The sequence below is a fragment of the Salvelinus namaycush genome, chromosome 1 (assembly GCF_016432855.1).
Source record: "Salvelinus namaycush isolate Seneca chromosome 1, SaNama_1.0, whole genome shotgun sequence".
Lineage (NCBI taxonomy): Eukaryota > Metazoa > Chordata > Actinopteri > Salmoniformes > Salmonidae > Salvelinus > Salvelinus namaycush.
In genome coordinates, this window is record NC_052307.1 from 58,762,638 (window position 1) to 58,785,458 (window position 22,821).

The window sequence follows — 22,821 nt, forward strand, 5'->3', positions numbered from 1 at the left end:
TCGATTTGCTGGAATGGGCTACCATTGAGAACACAGGCACGCATAGATCCTTACCCATATCCTGCCAGGAAACCTAGACTGGGGGGGCTGACTTTGTCATTGAAGATGACCATCGGCAGGACGCCGCAGGCCCCTGTGGACGGAGGACAGTCGGCGATGCTGATGTCCCACCACTCCTGGGCCCCACGGGTGCTGTTCAGAGAGCGGTCCCTCATCAGAGACAGTGTTATATCCTGGTAGCCCTCCTCATCACCTGCAACATAACATGGTGTCATGGAGACAGTAACACAGACTGACTGCCCATGTTTTAGCTTTGAGCTTCCTTATAGACGGGTTGGTTGTTTAGCAACAAAACTGAGGCGTGCGCAACTATGGGGCAAAACAGACAGGGTTGGCTTAGATTGTTGACAACATGTAAACTATATATCATCGCCAATGTTTATTGAAAATAGAAAGAAAGAAAGCTGAACAATGAGCACTTGCCTCTCAAATAAAGCAGTACAGCTAGCAAATTTTGGCCCTGTTAGTAGACGTGACATCAATCAAAACAAGACATGGTATCAAGAACAACGAGCTGAAACGAGCCACTTAGGATTCACCAAATGGCAGTTTCTTGTCATTGTTGCTAGGTATATGGCCATCCAGAACCATAACACACTGCCTTCTGCCCCTTTGAAGTGTGTGCATTGTTTTCGTGACGCTGTCAGCTAACCGTCTATATTTCAAGTACTGTATGGGAGGAAGTATGTTTATACAGAAAAGCCGCTCTGACCTTTATACAGCTGGTCGACTGGTTTGGCCTCGGCTCCGTTTGGTGCTCGGATATAGTTGGGGAACATGTGAGGCACACGTCTGATAAAAAACAGTATAGATAATGTCAAACAGAATTCAGGACAGGATTTCACACAGAAATGGAAATAAACTCAGCAAAAAAAGAAATGTCTTCTCACTGTCAACCGCATTTATTTTCAGCAAACTTTACATGTATAAATATTTGTGAGAACATAAAAAGATTCAACAACGGAGACATGAACAGAAATGGAATAATGTGTCCCTGAACAAAGGGGGGGGGTCAAAATTAAAAGTAACAATCAGTATATGGTGTGGCGAGCAGCTGCATTAAGTACTGCAGTGCATCTCCTCCTCATGGACTGCACCAGATTTGCCAGTTCTTGCTGTGAGATGTTACCCCACTCTTCCACCAAGGCACCTGCAAGTTCCCAGATATTTCTGGGGGGAATGGCCCTAGCCCTCACCCTCCGAGCCAACAGGTCCCAGACGTGCTCAATGGGATTGAGATCCGGGCTCTTCGCTGGCCATGGCAGAACACTGACATTCCTGTCTTGCAGGAAATCGCACACAGAACGAGCAGTACGGCTGGTAGCATTGTCATGCTGGAGGGTCATGTCAGGATGAGCCTGCTAGAAGGGTACCACATGAGGGAGGAGGATGTCTTCTCTGTAACACACAGCGTTGAGTTTGCCTGCAATGACAACAAGCTCAATCCGATGATGCTGTGACACACCGCCCCAGACCATGACAGACCCTCCACCTCCAAATCAATCCCGCTCCAGAGTACAGGCCTCGGTGTAACGCTCATTCCTTCGACGATAAATGCGGATCCGACCATCCCCCCTGGTGAGACAAAACCGTGACTCGTCAGTGAAGAGCACTTTTTGCCAGTCCTGTCTGGTCCAGCGACAGTTAGTTTGTGCCCATAGGCGACGTTGTTGCCGGTGATGTCTGGTGAGGACCTGCCTTACAACAGGCCTACAAGCCCTCAGTCCAGCCTCTCTCAGCCTATTGCGGACAGTCTGAGCACTGATGGAGGGCTTGTGCGTTCCTGGTGTAACTCGGGCAGTTGTTGTTGTCACCCTGTACCTGTCCCGCAGGTGTGATGTTCAGATGTACCGATCCTGTGCAGGTGTTGTTACACGTGGTCTGCCACTGCAAGGACGATCAGCTGTCCGTCCTGTCTCCCTGTAGCGCTGTCTTTGGCGTCTCACAGTATGGACATTGCAATTTATTGCCCTGGCCACTCTGCAGTCCTCATGCCTCCTTGCAGCATGCCTAAGGCACGTTCACGCAGATGAGCAGGGATCCTGGGCATCTTTCTTTTGGTGTTTTTCAGAGTCAGTAGAAAGGCCTCTTTAGTGTCCTAAGTTTTCATAACTGTGACCTTAGTTGCCTACCGTCTGTAAGCTGTTAGCGTCTTAACGACCGTTCCACACGTGCATGTTCATTAATTGTTTATGGTTCATTGAACAAGCATGAGAAACAGTGTTTAAATCCTTTACAATGAAGATCTGTGAAGTTATTTGGATTTTTACGAATGATCTTTGAAAGACAGGGTCCTGATAAAGGGACGTTTCTTTTTTTGCTGAGTTTACTACATTTGACTTTGAGCGGAGAGCAGAACATACACTGGGTCTGTGCGGTTCCCCACTAGCAAGGAAGCCAGGTCTGCTCTGACCGGGTTGCCTGGATCCAGATCGATGGAGTACTTGTCAGACGTGTGCTCCACAGTGCCACCCTTGCCAAGGTCCCTGAAGAAAGAGAGACACAAATACAATAAATACTATAGAAAACCACAGGGCAATTGCGTAAACAAATGTTTCTACGTCTGCAACTACTTAAAACCACACACACACAAACAGGTGCATACACATACAGATGCACACACACACACCACACCCAGCTGACCTCTGGAAGGTCCAGGCCAGGCGTAGGGTCATGTCCACAGGGCTGCCCAGCAGCTCCTTGACCACCTCCTGTCGACTTGGTGGGCTGATCCTCCACACTGACCCTGAGCTGCCCTCGATCTTAGCTGTCACTATGTCCTCATAGCTGTAGAGGGTGATGAACTGCATAGCCCTCTGCAGGGGACACACACAGACAGTCAGAAGCTACAACTACCTACCATGGAGCAGCAGAGCTCAAGTCCATGTTCGTTGTATTCATCATTCAACAGGGATCACTTACTCACAGTTGTACACAATTTGTTTAATTATATTCTAAAACAGGGTGCCCAAGGGAAGGAAATTAGTTGAGCTCTTTATAGTAGAGTTGGAGGTATTACGCACAGCATTGTCATAGAAGTTGGTGGTGAGTTTGTTGTAGTCCTCCTCAGTGAAGGACTGAATGGACTGCTGCTGGACACTCATGGTGAACAAGGGCTATGGAGAGGGACAACGGTTAACGTTTTAGTACAGCAAATCTAACATGAGCACATATCAAATGTATCTTCCATAGATTCTCCATTGCTTGCTTTTTAGTGCTGGACGAGACTTGCCGTTGAAGATGACCATGGGCAGCATGGGTCCGGTGCCCATTAGAGTGTAAATTGGGCTCACTTATAATTCCCCCCCACCCCCAGTAATTACCTCATATCCTCCCAGCTTGACAGTCACTGTGACATCCACAGGGTGATTGACCACGCCCACAACCGATCTGACCAACGAGATGAAGAGCAGCGGGAACCAGATGATGCAGATGAGAAAGAAGATGATGAGTCCACCCATCCCATACTTCACTATCTTCTTCTTCTTCTGGCCTTTGGGCTGAGGGTATTTCTGAGGATGAAGAGGAACCAGCTGTAAGAACTGCAGGCCTAATCACATACTACAACAGACGGCAAGGGATTTGATCAACTACATTTGTTTCCCCAGAGGTCTTAGTACCTTCTCTGTCTCACGGCTGCACTTGATGATGAAGATGTTGGCGTAGATGTCTTCCACACACATCCAGTTGGAGAGGGACAGAGTGGTGTCAGTCCACACCCAGTCCATCACTGCCCGGAGCTCCACCAGGAAAGGCACCAAGCGGAACCTGAGAGACAGACAGACAATATCACCCTGTACCAGTACCCAACCTCATCCCATTGTTAAGTTCATGTTTTAAGTATCCCTATATTTCTGTTATTACGGGTCTATCACTCAGTCAAGAGTGCGCATGCGCAGGAAGTGGAGTCGTTGTTGGACCTAGCCTCGAGTGTAATGGCTACTTGTAGTGTGTTCATATAGTATAGTAAACTTTGTTAAACTGGAACCTTGTCCTTGTGTCATTTCGTATTAACATTGGTAGCAGACGATGGCTTCTAACTACAACGTGCCACCTCGCTTCGACGAGAAGAGGTCGTACGAAAGTTGGAAAAATGAACTGGGAATCTGGATACGCGTTACTAATTTGGACGCGAAAAAGCAAGCACTTGCGGTGGTATTATCGCTCGAGGGAAGAGCGAGAGATACAGCACTGGAAATATCCGTTGAGGATTTGAACAAGGATGACGGTATGGGAACTTTGATCATAGCACTGGATTCTGTATTTCTTAAAGAAGAGAAAGACCGTGCCTACGAGGCATATTCAAACTTTGACAGTGTTACGAGAGATATTTCGGTTGCAATGGCGGACTACATCATTGATTTCGAACAGAGGTACAATAGAATGCGCAAGTACGACATGGTTCTCCCAGATGCAGTGTTAGGGTTCAAGTTGCTAGACACTGCTTGTCTAGATGTTAGGGAGAAACAGTTGGCTTTGACTGCTTGTACTGTGCTGACTTTTGCATCTATGAAGTCGGCACTAAAAAGAATATTTGGTGAGAAGACGTCTGTCACGCCAATAACAGATGGAATGCAAGTGAGTGACGCAGCATATTACACCGAGCAGCACAGAAAAGGCGCCAAAAAGTCACGTTCTCAAGACAACCAGAAGAGGGCGCCATTTCCCGGCACAAATCCACTGGACACATATGGAAGGAGATCAAAATGTGCAATTTGTCAAAGCACTTACCATTGGGTTAAAGACTGTCCTCATAAAAATGAACAAGTTAAACTAACAGAGGAAAATGTAAACACAGAGATAGAGCAGTGTAACATTACACTGTTTTCAAATGAATCTGCTTTTGATACTGAGATTTTTATAGTTGAATCCTTAAGATCTGCTGTGATTGATACTGCATGTACACGGACAGTGTGTGGTGCAAAATGGCTTGATAGCTATGTCAGTGAACTAAATATGAAAGAAGTACAAAATATGATTGACACACCAAGCAACAGAGTTTTTAAATTTGGAGATGGGAGAATTGTCCATTCTACCAAGAGAGTTAAGATACCAGCAAAGATTGGTCAGACTAAGTGTCACATTGAAACAGAGGTGGTCCCTACAGATATCCCCTTACTATTAAGCAAAGCTTCCCTCAAGAAGGCAGGGGCTGTACTAGACATAAAACATGACAAGGCAGTGATGTTTAAACAACCAGTGACTCTTGAACTTACTACCTCAGGCCACTATTGTGTAAACATTTTAGACAAAGACATCACACAGAGTCCATGCAAAAATGAGATTCTGACTGACGTAGAGAACATGAGCACTAAAGAAAAACACAAAGTATTGTTAAAGCTTTACAAACAGTTTGGACATGATACAGTTGACAGACTTCAGAAGTTACTCAGCAGTTCAGGGAACAATGATGATGAGAAGTACGAAACTGGAAACAAAGTGTACTACAAACGAGTTGACTGTCAAGAGTGGAAAGGACCGGGAGTAGTCATTGGTCAAGATGGTGTGGTGATATTTGTGAGGCACGGAGGCATGACTGTCAGGGTGCATCACTCAAGATTGCGGAAAGTAAATGATCAACAAGATAGAGGGGCTGTTGCTGAGAATCAGTCTCCTAATGAAAATGACAAAAAGGACACAGTAACAGACACAAACCTACCAGATGTCGCATCCAATGATATGGACACCGAAACTGACACAGGAAATGGAGTAGAGACCTTCAACCATGCCACAGGTAATACTGTTGAGCGTTCAAATGAGGAAAACATTCAACAGCCACATGTGTTAAGAGAACATGGTTGTTCCAATCTGAAAACTGGACAAACTGTTAAATACACAGACAGAGAAAGTGGTATTCCACATACAGCAACCGTCATTGGACGAGCAGGAAAAGCAAAACACAAGAGCTGGTACAACTTGCAGTACTCTGAACCAGCTACACTTTCTGGTACAACAGGGTCAGCTGACCTGCCACTTGTAGATAATATCAGAATTGAACCAATGGAAAATCGAGAAAAACAGAATGACATTCAAAATGATGATGTACTTGAAACAAAGGACGTGTCATTTGACTCAGCTAAGCTAGATGAGCTCAGTAATTGGAGGAAAAATGGAGTGTTTGAGGAAGTCAAAGACATTGGCCAAAAGTGCGTCTCAACAAGGTGGGTGTGTACCCTTAAAGAATCCTTAACTGGAATAGTGCCCAAAGCACGTCTAGTGGCTAGAGGTTTTGAGGAGCTGGCTGCTAAAGAACTCCCAAAAGACTCACCGACATGCACCTCAGAGTCACTCAGATTGCTGATGTCAGTGATCTGCCAGAAAAAATGGAAACTTAATTCCATAGACATCAAATATGGATTTTTGCAGGGAACAGAGCTGTCAAGGGACATTCACATCCGACCTCCGCCCGAAGCTAAAAGCGAAGGAACACTGTGGAAACTAAAGAAGTGTGTGTATGGACTGGCAGATGGATCACTACTGGTACAACAAAGTCAAGGCAACAATGCTGAATACAGGTGGAAAAATGTCACAAGTGGATCCTGCAGTCTTCTATTGGCTTGATCAAGACTGCAATGTGACTGGAGTACTTGCCTGTCATGTTGATGACTTTATCTGGGGTGGCTCACAGACCTTTGCTTCAACTGTGATTCCACACCTCAAAGCTGTTTTCTAGGTTGGCCGTGAGGAGCATGATCATTTTTGTTATGTTGGCATAGAGTTTATTACAGTTGATGGAAAAATACTGATGCAACAGGAGAGCTATATCAAGAATCTTCAACCTATCCACATGGATTCTTCAAGAGCCGTACAAAGGAATTCCCCTCTGTGGAATTGAAGCTGGTCAATTGAGGTCAAAGATAGGACAAATTTTATGGGCTGCGAGACAGAGTAGACCTGGTTTGATGGTTGCAACTTGGCATCTAACACAAAACAAGCCACTGTACAAACCATTCATGAGGCAAACAAAGTTGTTCGTAAACTGAAATCACAAAAAGTGACTTTAAAGTTTCAGCATGTTGGAAAAGATGACTCTTTGAAACTAGTTGTCTTCAGTGATGCTTCGCTAGGTTATCACTGGTGGGACAAAACGGCACTTTCTACCTGTAGTTTGTGTCACTGTCAACTACTCATTAGTTGATGCTGTGAAGTCAACCAAGTCTGTCAGAGAAAAGACTTTGAGATTAGCAGCATCAAGGAACTTATTCAAGCACAGAGAATCCAGCGGATTCTGTGGTCAACCACAAAGGAAAAGCTTGCTGACTGTCTGACTAAAAAAGGAGCATCCGGTCTTGTGCTCCTACAGGCTCTCGCTCCTACAGGCTCTCAGTAATGGAAAGTGGCAGCTTGAGTAATACAAATAAAAACTGTCACACAACCCATTTGTAATGGGGAATCTTGAATAATACTTGGACATTTAATTATGTTGTTGATGTTTTATTTGTCTTTAAAGAAAAGGGGGAGATTGTTAAGTTCATGTTTTAAGTATCCCTATATTTCTGTTATTACGGGTCTATCACTCAGTCAAGAGTGCGCATGCGCAGGAAGTGGAGTCGTTGTTGGACCTAGCCTCGAGTGTAATGGCTACTTGTAGTGTGTTCATATAGTATAGTAAACTTTGTTAAACTGGAACCTTGTCCTTGTGTCATTTCGTATTAACACCCATCACCTCCCTGAACAGGGAGACACCCGGACTCAAACATATTAAATGGTGTGGCAGAGTAGGAGACTATGAATGGACAGACTCACCCTTGGAAGAGGAAGAGGTTGAGGTGGTTGAACTTCTTCGTGAGGAAGTTGCCCAGGATTCGGGTGGGGTAGCCACAGCGGATCTGATAGGCCGACAGGGCAAAGTAGATACACTTGAAGAAGTACCAGAGCTGAGCCACAGAGTTTTGACTGAACATCCTGAGAGGACAGAGGGAGACACACCTCAGAGAAATGATGCAATAGGCACACTACTTAAGGACTGTCGAACACCACGAAGATAGGCAAACACAAGCGTGATTAAATAGACAAGACGTAATGAGATGTGTCACTCTGCGGACACACCTTCCTCTTCCTCACCTCTCAGTGACAGCAGGCAGGATGAAGAACATCCAGAGGTGGATGCCGAACACCAGGATGATCTGGAAGATGAGCTTGCCCAGGACGGTCTTGCGGAGGTAGAGGGCTCGGTCGATGATCATGGTGCTGAACTGGATGAGCAGCATCACCAGGAAGGCCTCGGGCACCTGGTCCTCTGACAGCGTGGAGGCAATGTCTGCTGCAGCTGAGTGTTTCTGAGGCACAATGGGCGAACCGTTTAGTCCACAGAATGCTATTATAGTGTCCTGTGAACAAGCACAGAGCTTCTAGACATGGTGTTTTGATGGTTTAATGGGAATAACATGCAGGTGGTGATGCAACAATGAGTAATACAATATCGGGAACTGTTTTTGAGACGTTTGAAAGGTTTGAGAGCTTTTGCTGGCGCAGGTATAGGAATAGGTTGTGTGTCAAGAGTGGCCTCGTACAGAAAGTGCATTCATTGCAGTCATGTAAACAGTACTCACTCCAAAGGCCCAGAAACCGAAGACAATGATGATGAAATCCACCACGTCAGTGAGGAACATGAGGGCGTAGACATCAGTGGCAGCACGGTACGGTGCATGTAAGATGTCGCTGAAGAATTCGTGACAAGGCTTGTAGACATTCCGCACACTACAAAGATGTTTGGGAAATCAAATCACTGCCTCATGCCCAAATATGGCAAGATTATAGAGGACCGCTGATTCATACAGCACAGTAATCGCGTCACAGCCAACTACACTTCTAAATGCAAATCAAAACCCACAGAATTATTTACAAACCATAATAACACTAGAGAATCCACTGGTTATGTAATTGTGTGACGTCTGTATTGTCTGACGAGCTCTCTAGTGAGTGACTCTTGTGTACTTACGCTGTGATGGTGAGGTGCTTGATCTTCTCTCCCACTGCATTCAGCTTCTTACTGGCTGCCTCTCTACGCTTACCCTTCTGTTTCTTCTTCTGCTCCTTCTTCTCAGCCTTGATATCTAAGGCTTCTAGGATCCAAACAGAATACAAATCATTTCACTGTAACTGAGGAGGGCAGTCATAAGGACACACACTCCTATTTTGAAATCTCAAGCCCTTAATTCATGAATGTCTTCATTCTCCTCTCTACTGCTAGTTTCTTTAACTGACCTTTGCTTAATTGTTTTTTCTTGCGGAAGCGCATGATGCTGCCCTTCTTCTTGGGTCCCTCCACAAGCAGGCTGGGGGGCGGCTCTGGGGTAGGGGCTAAGCTGGTGCTGGGCTCTGGTTCAGGCTCTGGTTCAGGCTCTGGTTCGGCCTTCTGGTCCTCATCTGGTTTGAGTTCCTCCAGGTCCATGAGGCTGGGTCCTGGGCTGGGATGGACCTCCACCCCCTCCCCCTCTCCTCCCTCTTCCTTGTTGGCCTCCTCTGATGGCCGTGAGGGCTTCTCCTCCAGAGCACATTCCTGGTCCCACAGGCCATACCGCTGATGAGAGACAGTGAAGAAACAAAACTGTTAGGATTGTTGAATCCAAATCTTGTGGTATAAACGTACACTACCGTTCAAAAGTTTGGGGTCACTTAGGAATGTCCTTGTTTTTGAAAAAGCACATTTTTTGTTCATTAAAATAACATCAAATTGATCAGAAATACAGTGTTAATGTTGTAAATTAATATTTTAGCTGGAAATGGCTGATTTTTAATGGAATATCTACATGGGCGTACAGCGGCCCATTATCAGTAACCATCACTCCTGTGTTCCAATGGCACGTTGTGTTAGCTAATCTTAGTTTATCATTTTAAAAGGCTAACAGTCACTTGTGTTAGCACAGCTCAAAATTGTTGTTCTGATTAAAGAAGCAATAAAACTGGGCTTCTTTAGACTAGTTGAGTATCTGGAGCATCAGCATTTGTGGGTTCGATTACAGGCTCAAAATGGCCAGAAACAAAGCACTTCCTTCTGAAACTAGTCAGTCTATTCTTGTTCTGAGAAATTATGGCTATTCCATGCGAGAAATTGCCAAGAAACTGAAGATCTCATACAACGCTGTGTACTACTCCCATCACAGAACAGCGCAAACTGGCTCGAACCAGAATAGAAAGAGTGGGAGGCACCAGTGCACAACTGAGTAAGAGGACAAGTACATTAGAGCGTCTAGAAAGTTCTTTGTTTCTGGCCATTTTGAGCCTGTAATCGAACCCACAAATGCTGATGCTCCAGATACTCAACTATTCTAAAGAAGGTCAGTTTTATTGCTTATTTAATCAGAACAACAGTTTTCAGCTGTGCTAACATAATTGCAAAAGGGTTTTCTACTGATCAATTAGCCTTTTAAAATTATAAACTTGGATTAGCTAAAACAATGTGCCATTGGAACACATGAATGATGGTTGCTGATAATGGGCCTCTGTACGTGTAGATATTCCATTAAAAATCAGCCATTTCCAGCTACAAGTCATTTACAACATTAACAATGTCTCCACTGTATTTCTGATCAATTTAATGTTATTTTAATGGACAAAAAATGTGATTCTCTTTCAAAAACAAGGACATTTCTAAGTGACCCCAAACTTTTGAACGGTAGTGTATGATTATAAAGTCATGTCTGAGAGTTCAATGGTGGGCTGGTATACCTGTAGCAGTGAGCGATGGAAGAAGAGAGCCAGCAGCTGCAGCAGATCATAGCGGATGTAGTTATCAGTCTTCTCCAGGCCCAGGATACGAGGTGGGAAGAAAGGCTTGTCCTCGTTCAGCGTGAGCTCATATACACTGTTCCACGGGAAGAAACCAAACTGGAACAGGTACTTTACCACCACCATGACCTGAGTAGAACCGGAACAAACCAGAACAATGCAGAGGGAAACATAGTTTAACATAAAGAAATGTATCTAATACATGACCATCTGTTAAATATTATTATTTATTTGTTTTGTTTGTAAAAGCTAACAGCCTGGAACGGGAACAGTGTGGAATAAAGCCCTAAATTAGGTCTGGAAATCTAGAATGCTATTTGGTTTCTACCTTTGGTTTACACCAGGTGTGCAATAAAAAAACAAATCTTACACATTACAAACTTCACATCTTATGCAATGTTTACACCACTTTAGCCAACGAAGGCAAGGAGAGGGAGAAGATAGTAAGCGTCTGCACCTGTGCAATGGCTATGTCTCAACAGGCTTGTATAGGTGTGCACTACCATACTACATCGGTGCGACAATAACAATCCATAAACCAGCTCTGTGTTGGTACCAGCATTTTCAACCCAACAACGACCCACCTCAGTGTAGACAATAGCGGTCATCCAGAACTTCTTGGTGGGGCGTGGCACGGCCAGCATGGCCCAGAGGAAGATGAGGATGGGCAGCATCACTGAGATGACGGAGGCCGTCACCATGTTGTTGAGCACGATGATGAAGTAGCACACCAGCTCTGAGTTGGCAGCCAGGAGGTTGTACAGGGCAAACTGCAGCTTCAGCAAGCGGTTCTGAGAGGAGTAGAACTCTCTACACTGGACCAGCTCCTCCACAAAGAACTGCCTGAGTTAGGGGGTATAGAGACATCGGGGTCAGTACAGTTCATACACGCAGGACATACACAAGCTGATACGTGGGGACAGTTGGCAGTCTGAGTCGATCAGGCTTGAAGCTGGAGTCTGTAGCATGTCAACTGTAGAGATCTTCTGGGAACAATGTAAGGTGTATGTCAGTACCGGTCAGTGAGCATCTCGCTGGCGGTCCTGGAGTGGCGGTAGCGGCTTTTGTGCTGTGGTTCTGGCTCCACCCCCAGCAGCTCCAGAGTGGGCTCTGAACAACACAGGGTGGTGCCGCTGTGACACTCACGCTCGCTCAGCTCCACCAGCTCCAACCCACTACAACATAATAACAGCAATAACACTCAACACTGACTGAATTATATACTGAACAAAAATATTTTTAAAAACGCAACATGCAACAATTTCAAAGATTTTACTGAGTTACAGTTCATATGAGGAAATCAGTCAATTGAAATAAATATATTAGGCCCTAATCTGTGGCATTGTGTTGTGTGACAAAACTGCTAATTTTATTGTCCCCAGCACAAGTTTCACCTGTGTAATGATCATGCTGTTTAGTCATTTTCTTGATATTCCAAACCCGTCATGTGGATGGATTATCTTGTCAAACGGAAAAATGTTCACTAACAGGGATGTAAACAAATTTGTGCACAAACTTTGAGGGAAATAAGCTTTTAGTGCACATGGAACATTTCTGGGATCTTTTATTTCAGCTCATGAAACATGGGACCAACACTTTATATTTTTGTTCAGTGTAGATGACTACAAACCAGTAAGAAAATGATTTTTTTTCATATAAATTTTGTTAAATTCTATTCTGTTCCTCCCTCGAAAGAGATATTCAATATTAATGTGCCCAATAGGTTAAATGGGCCATCACCTTCACCAACCTGGTGGCACTGGTTCTATTCACGTGGTCCGTGTCTCCCTCTATGTCTCCCAGACAGGTCTCCATAGTGGGGCTCTCGCTGCCCTGGGACAGCTGATCCTCCATGGGCTCCCTCAGAGATCCCTGTAAAACACTACAGGGTTAGGGTCCATCACTGGTCATAATGGGACAGTGCCTCACTAGAAGTAGATGACTTCTGGTTGTGGGAGGTACCTTATAACTGACCTGGCTGACGTTGTGTATGAGGTGGTAGCGTTCGTTGCACAGCACGGTGGAGGTGTCCACGTACTGCTTGGTGATGAGGTTGAGCCACTCTGTTAGGCCATCCACCATGGCCAGGAACACGATCCACAGCAACATGAGGACGTCCAGGATCCTCTGCACGATGTCTGCCTTCCCTAGAAAACAGCATGAGATTACATTGCACTAGGTCATACAGACAATAAAATGTGTGAAACTTAATGAATAAATGGCATTGGGAATACACCAAAATATGTAACCTACATCATTAAATAAACCCCAAAATACCTGAGCCCTCTCCATCAAGTTCGTCATTGTCGTCTATCTCTTCGTGTGAAATGCTTTCTTCAAATTCAAGACTACCTTCATGACCTGTAACAGAAAAAACAACAAGTTAATCACTGTGTGTGTGTGTGTGTGTGTGTGTGTGTGTGTGTGTGTGTGTGTGTGTGTGTGTGTGTGTGTGTGATCTCTGACCTGATGCTGGAGAACTGTCCTGTTTCCTCTGCCATCTCTCCTCTCTTTCCAGCCTCCTTTGTTCTTTCTGTCTCTCCTGGCGTTCCCTCAGTGTTGCCTTGGCGCTGGTCACCCACGCCCGGTACGCAAGCTGAGGGCACGGGGGGGGCGGGGGGGGGGGGGGGGTATTCACATGCTTCAATACTGCATTATGAAAAGCAAGCTTTGGAGTATTTTGAGTAATATTGTTGTTTTTGCACATTTCAGTGCCTTTTAGCACTGTGAAAATGCTGTGGTGGCAGAGGCTGTGTTGATTAACTGTAAGGTGAACTCACCTGAAAGGCAGTCTGTTTCTGAGGCTTTTTTTCTTCTGAAAATAGTTCTTCTTCCTCCTCACTGTCCGACTCAAACAGGTAGTAATCCCCAGAATGCAACACTGCAAAGTTAAACAGAAACCATCCAGATGATATCAATACATGGGGACAGGACAGACCATGGGTAGTGAATGCATTTACTGGTAGTACAACTATGGCTGTGGCGGTCACAAAATTTAGTCAGCCGGTGATTGTCAAGCAAATAGCTGTCTGTCTCACGGTAATTGACGATGAATTAACATTAACACACTCAGCATCTGCTGGCTTCCACACAAGCCACTGATGCAGACCTTTGGAACACCTACATTTTAAAAAGTCTAATAAATCCATGTAATATTGCTTACACCTTCAAAATAAATCCACTATTTATTTTAGACAGGTCTAAAGAAGCATGATATGAAGAAAATGTATTCTATTCTGAAAAACAGAATAGCATACTCTGAGCTGTCCTTATTTAAGGTCTTGATCTGGCTATGCTAAATGGCTATGGGCTTCACTAGTTAATTTAGCAGACAAGATTTGCTTAGAATTCTGTGGCATTATTTTATATTACTTTATAGTATGAAGAATACAATTTAACAAGGTTGAATAAAATAGAAAGGATATTTTCTCAAAATGATTTGAGGGAGTGCACACACGCGGCTATTCTGTGTTGAGCAGTTAACAAATAAATAGGTACTCCTATATGCTTAATTAAGAGTTAATAATGCAACTTTATTTGTTCTACAAATGTTGGGCTATATGTTTTGATTGTTAATACAATATAAGGCTGCATGATGCGACGCTAATGATGATTTGAAAAAAGTTGCTTGAAAGGCATGAGCTTTGCTTTGTTTTTTTTGCGCAGGGTGTACACACTTCATTAGTCTCTCATTCACAATTTGACAAGCACTTGATAATGCCTCGAATATCACGGCGGCATCTCCTTTGGTGACTGTAACGCACCCTAAAAAAATCCATGCCTTTTTGCGGCCAGTGGCTGTTGGGCGTTGTGCCCTTCTCCCTGAGTGCTGCAGATCGGTGGGTCCCCCACGAAACGGTTGAGCTAACATAGGCTAATGCGATTAGCATGAGGTTGTAAGTAACGAGAACATTTCCCAGGACATAGACATATCTGATGTTGGCAGAAAGCTTAAATTCTTGTTAATCTAACTGCACTGTCCAATTTACAGTAGCTATTACAGTGAAATAATACCATGCTATTGTTTGAGGAGAGTTCACAGTTATGAACTTGAAAATCTATTAATAAACCAATTAGGCACATTTGGGCAGTCTTGATAAAAGATTTTGAACAGAAATGCAATGGTTTATTGGATCAGTCTAAAACTTTGCACATACACTGCTGCCATCTAGTGGCCAAAGTCTAAATTGTGCATGGGCTGGAAGAAAACATTATGGCCTTTCTCTTGCATTTCAAAGATGATGGTAAAAAAAAAACGCATGTTTTTTTCTTTGCATTATCTTTAACCAGACCTAATGTGTTATATTCTCCTACATTCATTTCACATTTCCACAAACTTCAAAGTGTTTCCTTTCAAATGGTATGAATAATATGTATATCCTTGGTTCAGGTCCTGAGCTACAGGCAGTTAGATTTGGGTATGTAATTTTAGGCAAAAATTAAAAAGGGGGGAAAAAGGGGCGGATCCTTAACTTCACTAGGGTAGGGGGCAGCATTCGGAATTTTGGATGAAATGCATGCCCAAATTAAACTGCCTGCTTCTCGGGCCCAGAAGATATGATATGCATATAACTGGTAGATTTGGATAGAAAACACTCTAAATTTTCCAAAACTGTTAAAATAGTGTCTGTGAGTATAACAGAACTGATTTGGCAGGCGAAAACCTGAGAAAAATCCATTCAGGAAGTATTTTTTTTATTTTAGTTTTTAGTTTTCTATTCAATGCCATTACAGTATCCATTGACTTAGGACTCAAATTGCAGTTTCTATGCCTTCCACTAGATGTCAACAGTTTTTAGAAATTGTTTCAGGCTTGTATTCTGAAAAATGAAGAAGTAAGAGCAGTCTGAATGAGTGGACCCTAAAGTGTCACAGAGCTTTTTCATGTGCGCGACCGAGAGAGTGCGTTTCTTGTTAACCTTTTAAATTGACGACGTTATTGTCCGGTTGAAATATTAACGATTATTTAGGCTAAAAACAACCTGAGGTTTGAATATAAACATCGTTTGACATGTTTCTATGAACTTTACGGATACAATTTGGATTTTTTTGTCTTCCTGTTTTGACTGCGTTTGAGCCTGTGGATTACTGAAGAAAACGCGCGAACAAAACAGAGGTTTTTGGATATAAAGAGACTTTATCGAACAAAAGGAACATTTATTGAGTAAATGAATGTCTGCTGAGTGCAACCATATGAAGATCATCAAAGGTAAGGGATTAATTTTATCTCTATTTCTGACATGTGTAACTGTTCTACTTGGCTGGCTACTGTTTGTAATGATTTGTCTAGTGGGCTATATTCTCAAATAATCGTAAGGTATGCTTTCGCCGTAAAGCATTTTTTTTTTTATCTGACACCGTGGTTGGATTCACAAGAAGTTAATCTTTAAACCTATGTAAAATATGTTTTGTTTTCTGAATTTTTATAATGAGTATTTCTGTATTTGAATTTGGCGCCCAGCAGTTTCACTGGCTGTTGAAGAGGTGGGACGCTACCGTCTCACGTGCCCAAGAGAGGTTAAGAAGCACCTCTCACTCACATGGCTCTCCATCACGTGATCGGCTCTTTCTCACAGGCTACAAGTGAAGACAGACTTATCGGCGACACAACAGCGCGCATCCTTATCCAATTCCAAGGTGCATATTGAAGATATTGGAAGATCTGTCGACATTTACTTTTCATCAGCCAACAAGATGAATAGGCCTAACGAACGGCAAAAGCACTATCCTATGTCAATATACTATCCCCATAGTACAAAAGTCAACCTATTCTATTCTGTGCGAGAAATACATATTCCAAACATTTTTGGAATGCAATAGATCCCAAATTAATACAACCACTAGCATAAAAAAAAACGTTTTTACCCAATGTGGCTGACGCAACAGATCCAAAATATTTAGCTTAAAATGTTGATAAACTAATAGGCTATTCCTTCACATTATAAGCGCAGCAATGTGCACATGGCAGTAGGCTTATGTATGCCAGTTAGGCGCTAAACTCCTTGTAAAGCGGATTAATGTGCTTAATTTTAAGAATTATTTGGCCACTTTAGTTGTGATACAAAACATATAGGCCTATGGGCTAGGCTACATGAGGTGTGCGACTACGATTAGAAGTCGAAAAAAAAAAAGCAGTTTCTTATGCTGGGCATCATTCACAAGTGATAATATATATTGTCACCCATCAGACTATTCTTGATTTTATCTTGTCTTTACATGTAATAAATAATATATGCGTGAAATTTGTTGATTTAGAATGGACCATTATCATACAAGTAATCTGTGTACTTAAATAGCCACGCTTTCAGGTGGTTCATTTTCATGCCAACCAGGTAGGCTATACTCCTGTTGTAAAGATAAACAATTTGCTTAATATTAGGAACGTTGAGAAATAAGTATAGTCGGCCTAGCCTATAGAAAGCTGATGGGATCCTCCTCTTTTCAGTAAAGGCCATCACTCTGTTTTCTCGGGCAATTGCATAGCCTATAGAAATGTTGAGCAACATGAGCTCATGGGCTCTCATGAAGTGTTTGATTACATTTTCAAAAACATTTGCATTGATGTCAGAGTGATTAGAGGGACAATAGAGTGCTGAGTCCTAGGCAGTTAGCAAGTTTGGTAGGCTACTAATGACCATCAGCCGCATCAGAGCTTGGAGAAGCCTAATTACCTTTGACTGCCTTCATGATTCGTGACCGACGGTGTGGCGGTAATACGGTCACCGCAACAGCCCTAAGTACAACTAGTCATAACTCATATACACTGAGACCACTTCAATCCCAGGAGTATTTAGTGTCTGATTTTCGAACAAAACAGAAACTAAGGAAACTGACTTGCAGCATTGGACAATGCAGTTCTGTCTGAGGAAGGAAATAATGAAAACAGATGTGTGGAAAGACAGGCCAAAAAGACAGGAAGATTACAATCCTCTACTGGACTGCACCTGCAATTCAAAAAGTATAGAGAAATATGGGTACTAACCCAATGTATAGAATCGTTTCCATTATGAAACACTATAAGTCTGCTAATAAACTGTTTGACAAATTCTGATTGGTTCGGTCCTAAGGAAAACTTTTCCAGATTTCTGACAGTGCATGTAAACAGTGCAGGCCGGCTCAGCCAACCATTTCCCCATCACTGACAGAAGACATCAGATGCAGATGCCGCTCACCACAGGAGAAAAATACTCCTATTTCAATATCAAAGAGCCCAGACAAATCTAATTTCCGGACCTCCTGAGGCAGATGGAAGGTCTTTTATTTGAGCGAAGGGCATCTTGGGACACAGCCCAGCCTCAGGTAATGATGTGATTCTAACTGACTGGATGACCTCCCAGAAGAAGTCTCTCAGACACAATTCCATTACAGAGGATAGAGAGTGCACAGTCACATAAACAATATTATATACATGGATGCTCATAGACACATCTGGAACATGCACATACAGGCACACGACAAGCAGCTGCATGCACAACACAAACACATCCACTTAAGCACTTGGTGTGAGATAAATGTGGGGTCAGATACTGTAGAGATGGAGAAAGTCAGTCTGGCACTGGCATATACACTGACAGAGGTCTATATAGTAGTGGGATATGGAGCAAACCTTTAGAATGGTCCAGCCAGGGCTCTTGCCACTTCTTGCCACACTTGTGGCTTCTCTTTTCCCTCTGTGGCTCTGTGGGGTGAGATGAAGGGCCTCAGGCTTTACCAAACAGCAAACACAACCACCCTCAAACAATCATCCGTAGAGATGGGTTGTTGAATTACTTTGAATAAATGTATTAACGGTTAATAGGATGATTCATGACAGTGAGCGCACACAAGTCCAAACCTCATTTCATGCCTGCCGGTACAAAGTAATGAAGTTGAGTACCTGATGCCGGATCCGCCTTGGTGTCTGACTTCCGACGGCCCTCTTTACACTTCTCCTGTTTGGAGCGGATCCGTTCCATCCTGAGGGGAAGGGCAGACATATTCTGATGTCATCATGACTCATGATGAGCACTGACTACTTTACCCTCTCGCTCTCATTCCTCTCTCAGTTTTTCTACAGTAGTTGTATATGATTAAGCAGTCACATAATATGGCACTTGACCACACTACAGTCTTGGTTTTGGACATGTGTTTTCCAGAGATCGTCCATCTGCTGTCATATTCATCAGACATATGCAGAGGGAGATTATTGGCCTTGCTAGCCATTCTTGGCTATGGGCTAGTTATGAGATCTGGCTCTCTCATTAGCCCGTTTTAGCTTGATACATGAGGAATGGCTCAATGTGTTGAGAACATGGAAAGTGGTCACTTCTATGGTTACTCACGATCTCTTGAGCTGCGAGAGGGACTTCTTCTCTACTTCCTGGTGGAAGCGCATGTTCTTCACAATGCTGGCCCTGAACAGCTCAAAGCCCCTGTCACAATCAAACATCAGGTCAACATAACGTTTCCATACAGTACATACAAAACTCTGTGGCAGTTGCAGGGGAATGTCGTGGCTTTTAGGGTGCCCTCCAGGGGGTGCTGTGGAGACCAGTGCTCACCGGGAGGCTTGGCGGGCAGAGGCCTGCAGGTCGGCTGTCACGTGCAGGAAGTAGCAGCTGAGGAAAACTCTCCTCTGCAGCAGGAGGAAGAAGAAGCAGATACTGTCCCAGATGATCCCTGCCTCCTCTACAGGCAGAGTACACGCCTTATCGCTCACACTCTTAGCTGTAGGACACACACACAAGCATACAAAGTCCGCTTTGGTTATTCTATAACATCATTGTTTTCCTGCCAATTTGGAGGGTGACATGTGTGTTCACTCATAGAGATAAAATAACTGTATCCATCTGTATGTGTTGAGTACTCACGGTCATAGTAACCCTTGACTGTGCAGACCAGACTGAAGAGTTGGATCACCCAGCAGAAACTTTTCTGCATCTCTACCACAAACACACAGGCCAAAATCTGGGGACACAACACACTCTCACTTAAAGGTACGCAAGCATAACAGTTCACCTAACAAGGTTTATTTCCACCCTGTATAGGCTTATGGTTACAGTATGTGGTTGTCCACAGCGAGGTGCATAGCCACTCACAGACAACATGTTCTTGGAGATGATTACGGCCACGTTGTAGATGATGAGGCAGTCCCACATGACCAGGCGCGTGCGGGACGGCTTCCTGAGCAGCTTGGTGCCGAAGAGCAGGAAGAAGAAGCAGGCCAACAGGTAGCCCAGGCCGAACACACTGATCCTGGTGGCCCCCGTCACAAACACCACCGACAAGACAAACCAGAACATGTGACGGAACACCATCACCTTGGCCATGTCCAGGTAACACCTGGAGGAGAGGGGGGAGAGAGAGATTAGAGTTAATGTTGATACTGTATACTGGTAGGTGTAGTTGAGGATGTATAATAATTAGTGCCCAGAGTTTTTCCTGGTCAGGTCACATGGTCAGGAAAAACTCCCGCCCCTCATAATAATGCCCGAAGGGTATGAAGATGAGGAGTGTGGTTATAGCTGCTGTTAGGTCAGTTGTTCTCGGTGTCTGGTCATACAGTACCTGCAGTTGATGAAGTTGGGGGCAGGGTTGAAAGGTCGCCCGTCCATGGGGTTAGGGTCGTCTGTGTTCTCCCCAGCCAGAACCATCCACTCCTCCCTCTTCTCATCCTCAAACACCTTCCACTGCTGGGAGGCACACATCAGGAGGACAAAGTCCGCTGGAGGGACCAGATACAGACACAACCATCAGCATCAAACAGGAGGAACACTACAGTAGAACATCATCAAATTACTAATGAACAATTTTTTATATTATGCATCTATGACCAGGATATTTTGAGGTCAAACACAGGTCATAGCGTTAGTAGGCCACAATATCACTGAGGTCAGATGAGGCAAGAGACTGACCAATGAGGTTCTTGGAGTTGGGAATGGTGTAGAAGTCTGGGAGGTAGATCCATTTGATGAGCGCTGAGTTGATTATGACGGGGGTGTTCCATCGCCAGGGGTAGTCTATAGAGGGAGGGACATACACTGTCAGATACTGTAGGTAGAGGGAGGGACATACACTGTCAGATACTGTAGGTACCAGGGGTAGTCTATAGAGGGAGGGACATACACTGTCAGATACTGTAGGTACCAGGGGTAGTCTATAGAGGGAGGGACATACACTGTCAGATACTGTAGGTACCAGGGGTAGTCTATAGAGGGAGGGACATACACTGTCAGATACTGTAGGTACCAGGGGTAGTCTATAGAGGGAGGGACATACACTGTCAGATACTGTAGGTACCAGGGGTAGTCTATAGAGGGAGGGACATACACTGTCAAGTACTGTAGGTACCAGGGGTAGTCTATAGAGGGAGGGACATACACTGTCAAGTACTGTAGGTACCAGAGGTAGTCTATAGAGGGAGGGACATACACTGTCAGATACTGTAGGTACCAGGGGTAGTCTATAGAGGGAGGGACATACACTGTCAGATACTGTAGGTACCAGGGGTAGTCTATAGAGGGAGGGACATACACTGTCAGATACTGGAGGTACCAGGGGTAGTCTATAGAGGGAGGGAGATACACTGTCAGATACTGTAGGTACCAGGGGTAGTCTATAGAGGGAGGGACATACACTGTCAGGTACTGTAGGTACCAGGGGTAGTCTATAGAGGGAGGGAGATACACTGTCAGATACTGTAGGTACCAGGGGTAGTCTATAGAGGGAGGGAGATACACTGCCAGGTACTGTAGGTACCAGTGGTAGTCAATAGAGGGAGGGAGATACACTGTCAGATACTGTAGGTACCAGTGGTAGTCTATAGAGGGAGGGAGATACACTGCCAGGTACTGTATGTAAAGAAGGTGATGTTCTTGTACAGCTACTGGGAAGTTGGCAACAATGGTGATACGTGGAGATTAATGAACCCCACTCACCTATACAGAGTGCAGGGGGAATGCCCACACACAGTATGTACTGGTAGATCATGAAGATGCTGAGGAACAGGCAGTACTTGGGCCAGATCTGAGCGATGGCCGCCCGGCGACGCCGTACCATGATGGCCACCAACCAACAGCTATGGATTATAACTAGGAAGTTCATCCGCTGGCCAATCACATTCACCGTCATCAGAAAGCAGATCTTGGAATGACACATGGACAGAAAAAGACATGGAAGATATGAGAGGAACCCAAAAGCATAGAGAAATACACCAACATGCTTTTGAATAGTAACTCCAAACAGCAGCAAGAGGCCTACCTCCAGGCCAAACTTGTAGAAGCTGTAGTTGAGTAGGTACTTGATGCAGGCCAGCAGGCCCTGGTCCAGGGTGTCTCTGGTGGCCTGGGGGAAGATGGCTGGAATGAGGGGAGGGGACCTCTGCTGCTGCCTGTAGTGGTGGTCCTGGTGGCGGTTCACTGTGGCCTCAAACACCAGCAACATCAGCACCAGCAGGTGGTTCTGGAAGGACACAAACACGACAGCATGAGCTAGCTCCAGTCCACTTGTTATTTGACCTAGTACCAAAGTAGGGTCAATTCCATTTCAATTCAGAAGGTAAACAAAATTCTATTTTTTCCCCCCCCCAGTGTTCTTCCTGAATTGACTGGAATTGAAATTGACCCCAACCCTGCCTTGTACACATATTTAAAAAAAATGTATCATGACGACGAACAAAGCTCAATGACATTACCGTATAATCACAGTCAAAAAACTGTCCCGAAGAGCATTGATCTCACCTTGCTATAGCCCAGCACGGTGGCATCCTTCCTGAAGCCAAACCAGTTGGCTGGGTCTACAGGCTCTCTGTACAGAGTGGAGTTCAGGACCTCAGCATCTTTCAGATTGGTTTCATTGGCCAAGGGCTATGATGGAAAGAAAGAGAAATGGAGATGGAGTGAGAGAGAGAGAAAGAGAGAGAGAGAGAGAGAGAGAGAAAGAAAGAGAGAAAGAAAGAAAGGGAGAGAGGGAGGGAGCGAGTGTATATGAGACTGAGAACTGCAGCCAAAACGTCTCGCTGCAAATCACAGAAAAATAAACAAAAGGCTGTTC

General features: G+C 44.3%; 1 protein-coding gene across 1 annotated transcript in view; it reads right to left on the bottom strand.

The window, feature by feature from the left end:
* LOC120052327 (piezo-type mechanosensitive ion channel component 1-like) overlaps positions 1-22,821 on the bottom strand; it is a 37,351-nt gene that overhangs the window by 1,617 nt on the left and 12,913 nt on the right. The window contains exons 17-47 of the mRNA XM_038999176.1: positions 22,509-22,634; positions 22,030-22,230; positions 21,708-21,912; positions 20,685-20,789; positions 20,338-20,494; positions 19,869-20,112; positions 19,641-19,737; positions 19,332-19,497; positions 19,113-19,202; positions 18,668-18,747; positions 18,398-18,469; positions 13,572-13,672; positions 13,258-13,387; positions 13,069-13,152; positions 12,766-12,938; positions 12,542-12,663; positions 11,808-11,966; positions 11,376-11,634; positions 10,732-10,920; positions 9,268-9,583; positions 9,002-9,125; positions 8,613-8,760; positions 8,125-8,339; positions 7,807-7,965; positions 3,681-3,828; positions 3,384-3,572; positions 3,084-3,176; positions 2,704-2,876; positions 2,424-2,546; positions 773-852; positions 55-253 (exon numbers count right to left, since the gene is read on the bottom strand). Coding sequence (XP_038855104.1) covers positions 55-253; positions 773-852; positions 2,424-2,546; positions 2,704-2,876; positions 3,084-3,176; positions 3,384-3,572; positions 3,681-3,828; positions 7,807-7,965; positions 8,125-8,339; positions 8,613-8,760; positions 9,002-9,125; positions 9,268-9,583; positions 10,732-10,920; positions 11,376-11,634; positions 11,808-11,966; positions 12,542-12,663; positions 12,766-12,938; positions 13,069-13,152; positions 13,258-13,387; positions 13,572-13,672; positions 18,398-18,469; positions 18,668-18,747; positions 19,113-19,202; positions 19,332-19,497; positions 19,641-19,737; positions 19,869-20,112; positions 20,338-20,494; positions 20,685-20,789; positions 21,708-21,912; positions 22,030-22,230; positions 22,509-22,634 — 4,727 coding nt within the window. The remainder of the gene's footprint in view (positions 1-54; positions 254-772; positions 853-2,423; positions 2,547-2,703; positions 2,877-3,083; positions 3,177-3,383; positions 3,573-3,680; positions 3,829-7,806; positions 7,966-8,124; positions 8,340-8,612; positions 8,761-9,001; positions 9,126-9,267; positions 9,584-10,731; positions 10,921-11,375; positions 11,635-11,807; positions 11,967-12,541; positions 12,664-12,765; positions 12,939-13,068; positions 13,153-13,257; positions 13,388-13,571; positions 13,673-18,397; positions 18,470-18,667; positions 18,748-19,112; positions 19,203-19,331; positions 19,498-19,640; positions 19,738-19,868; positions 20,113-20,337; positions 20,495-20,684; positions 20,790-21,707; positions 21,913-22,029; positions 22,231-22,508; positions 22,635-22,821) is intronic.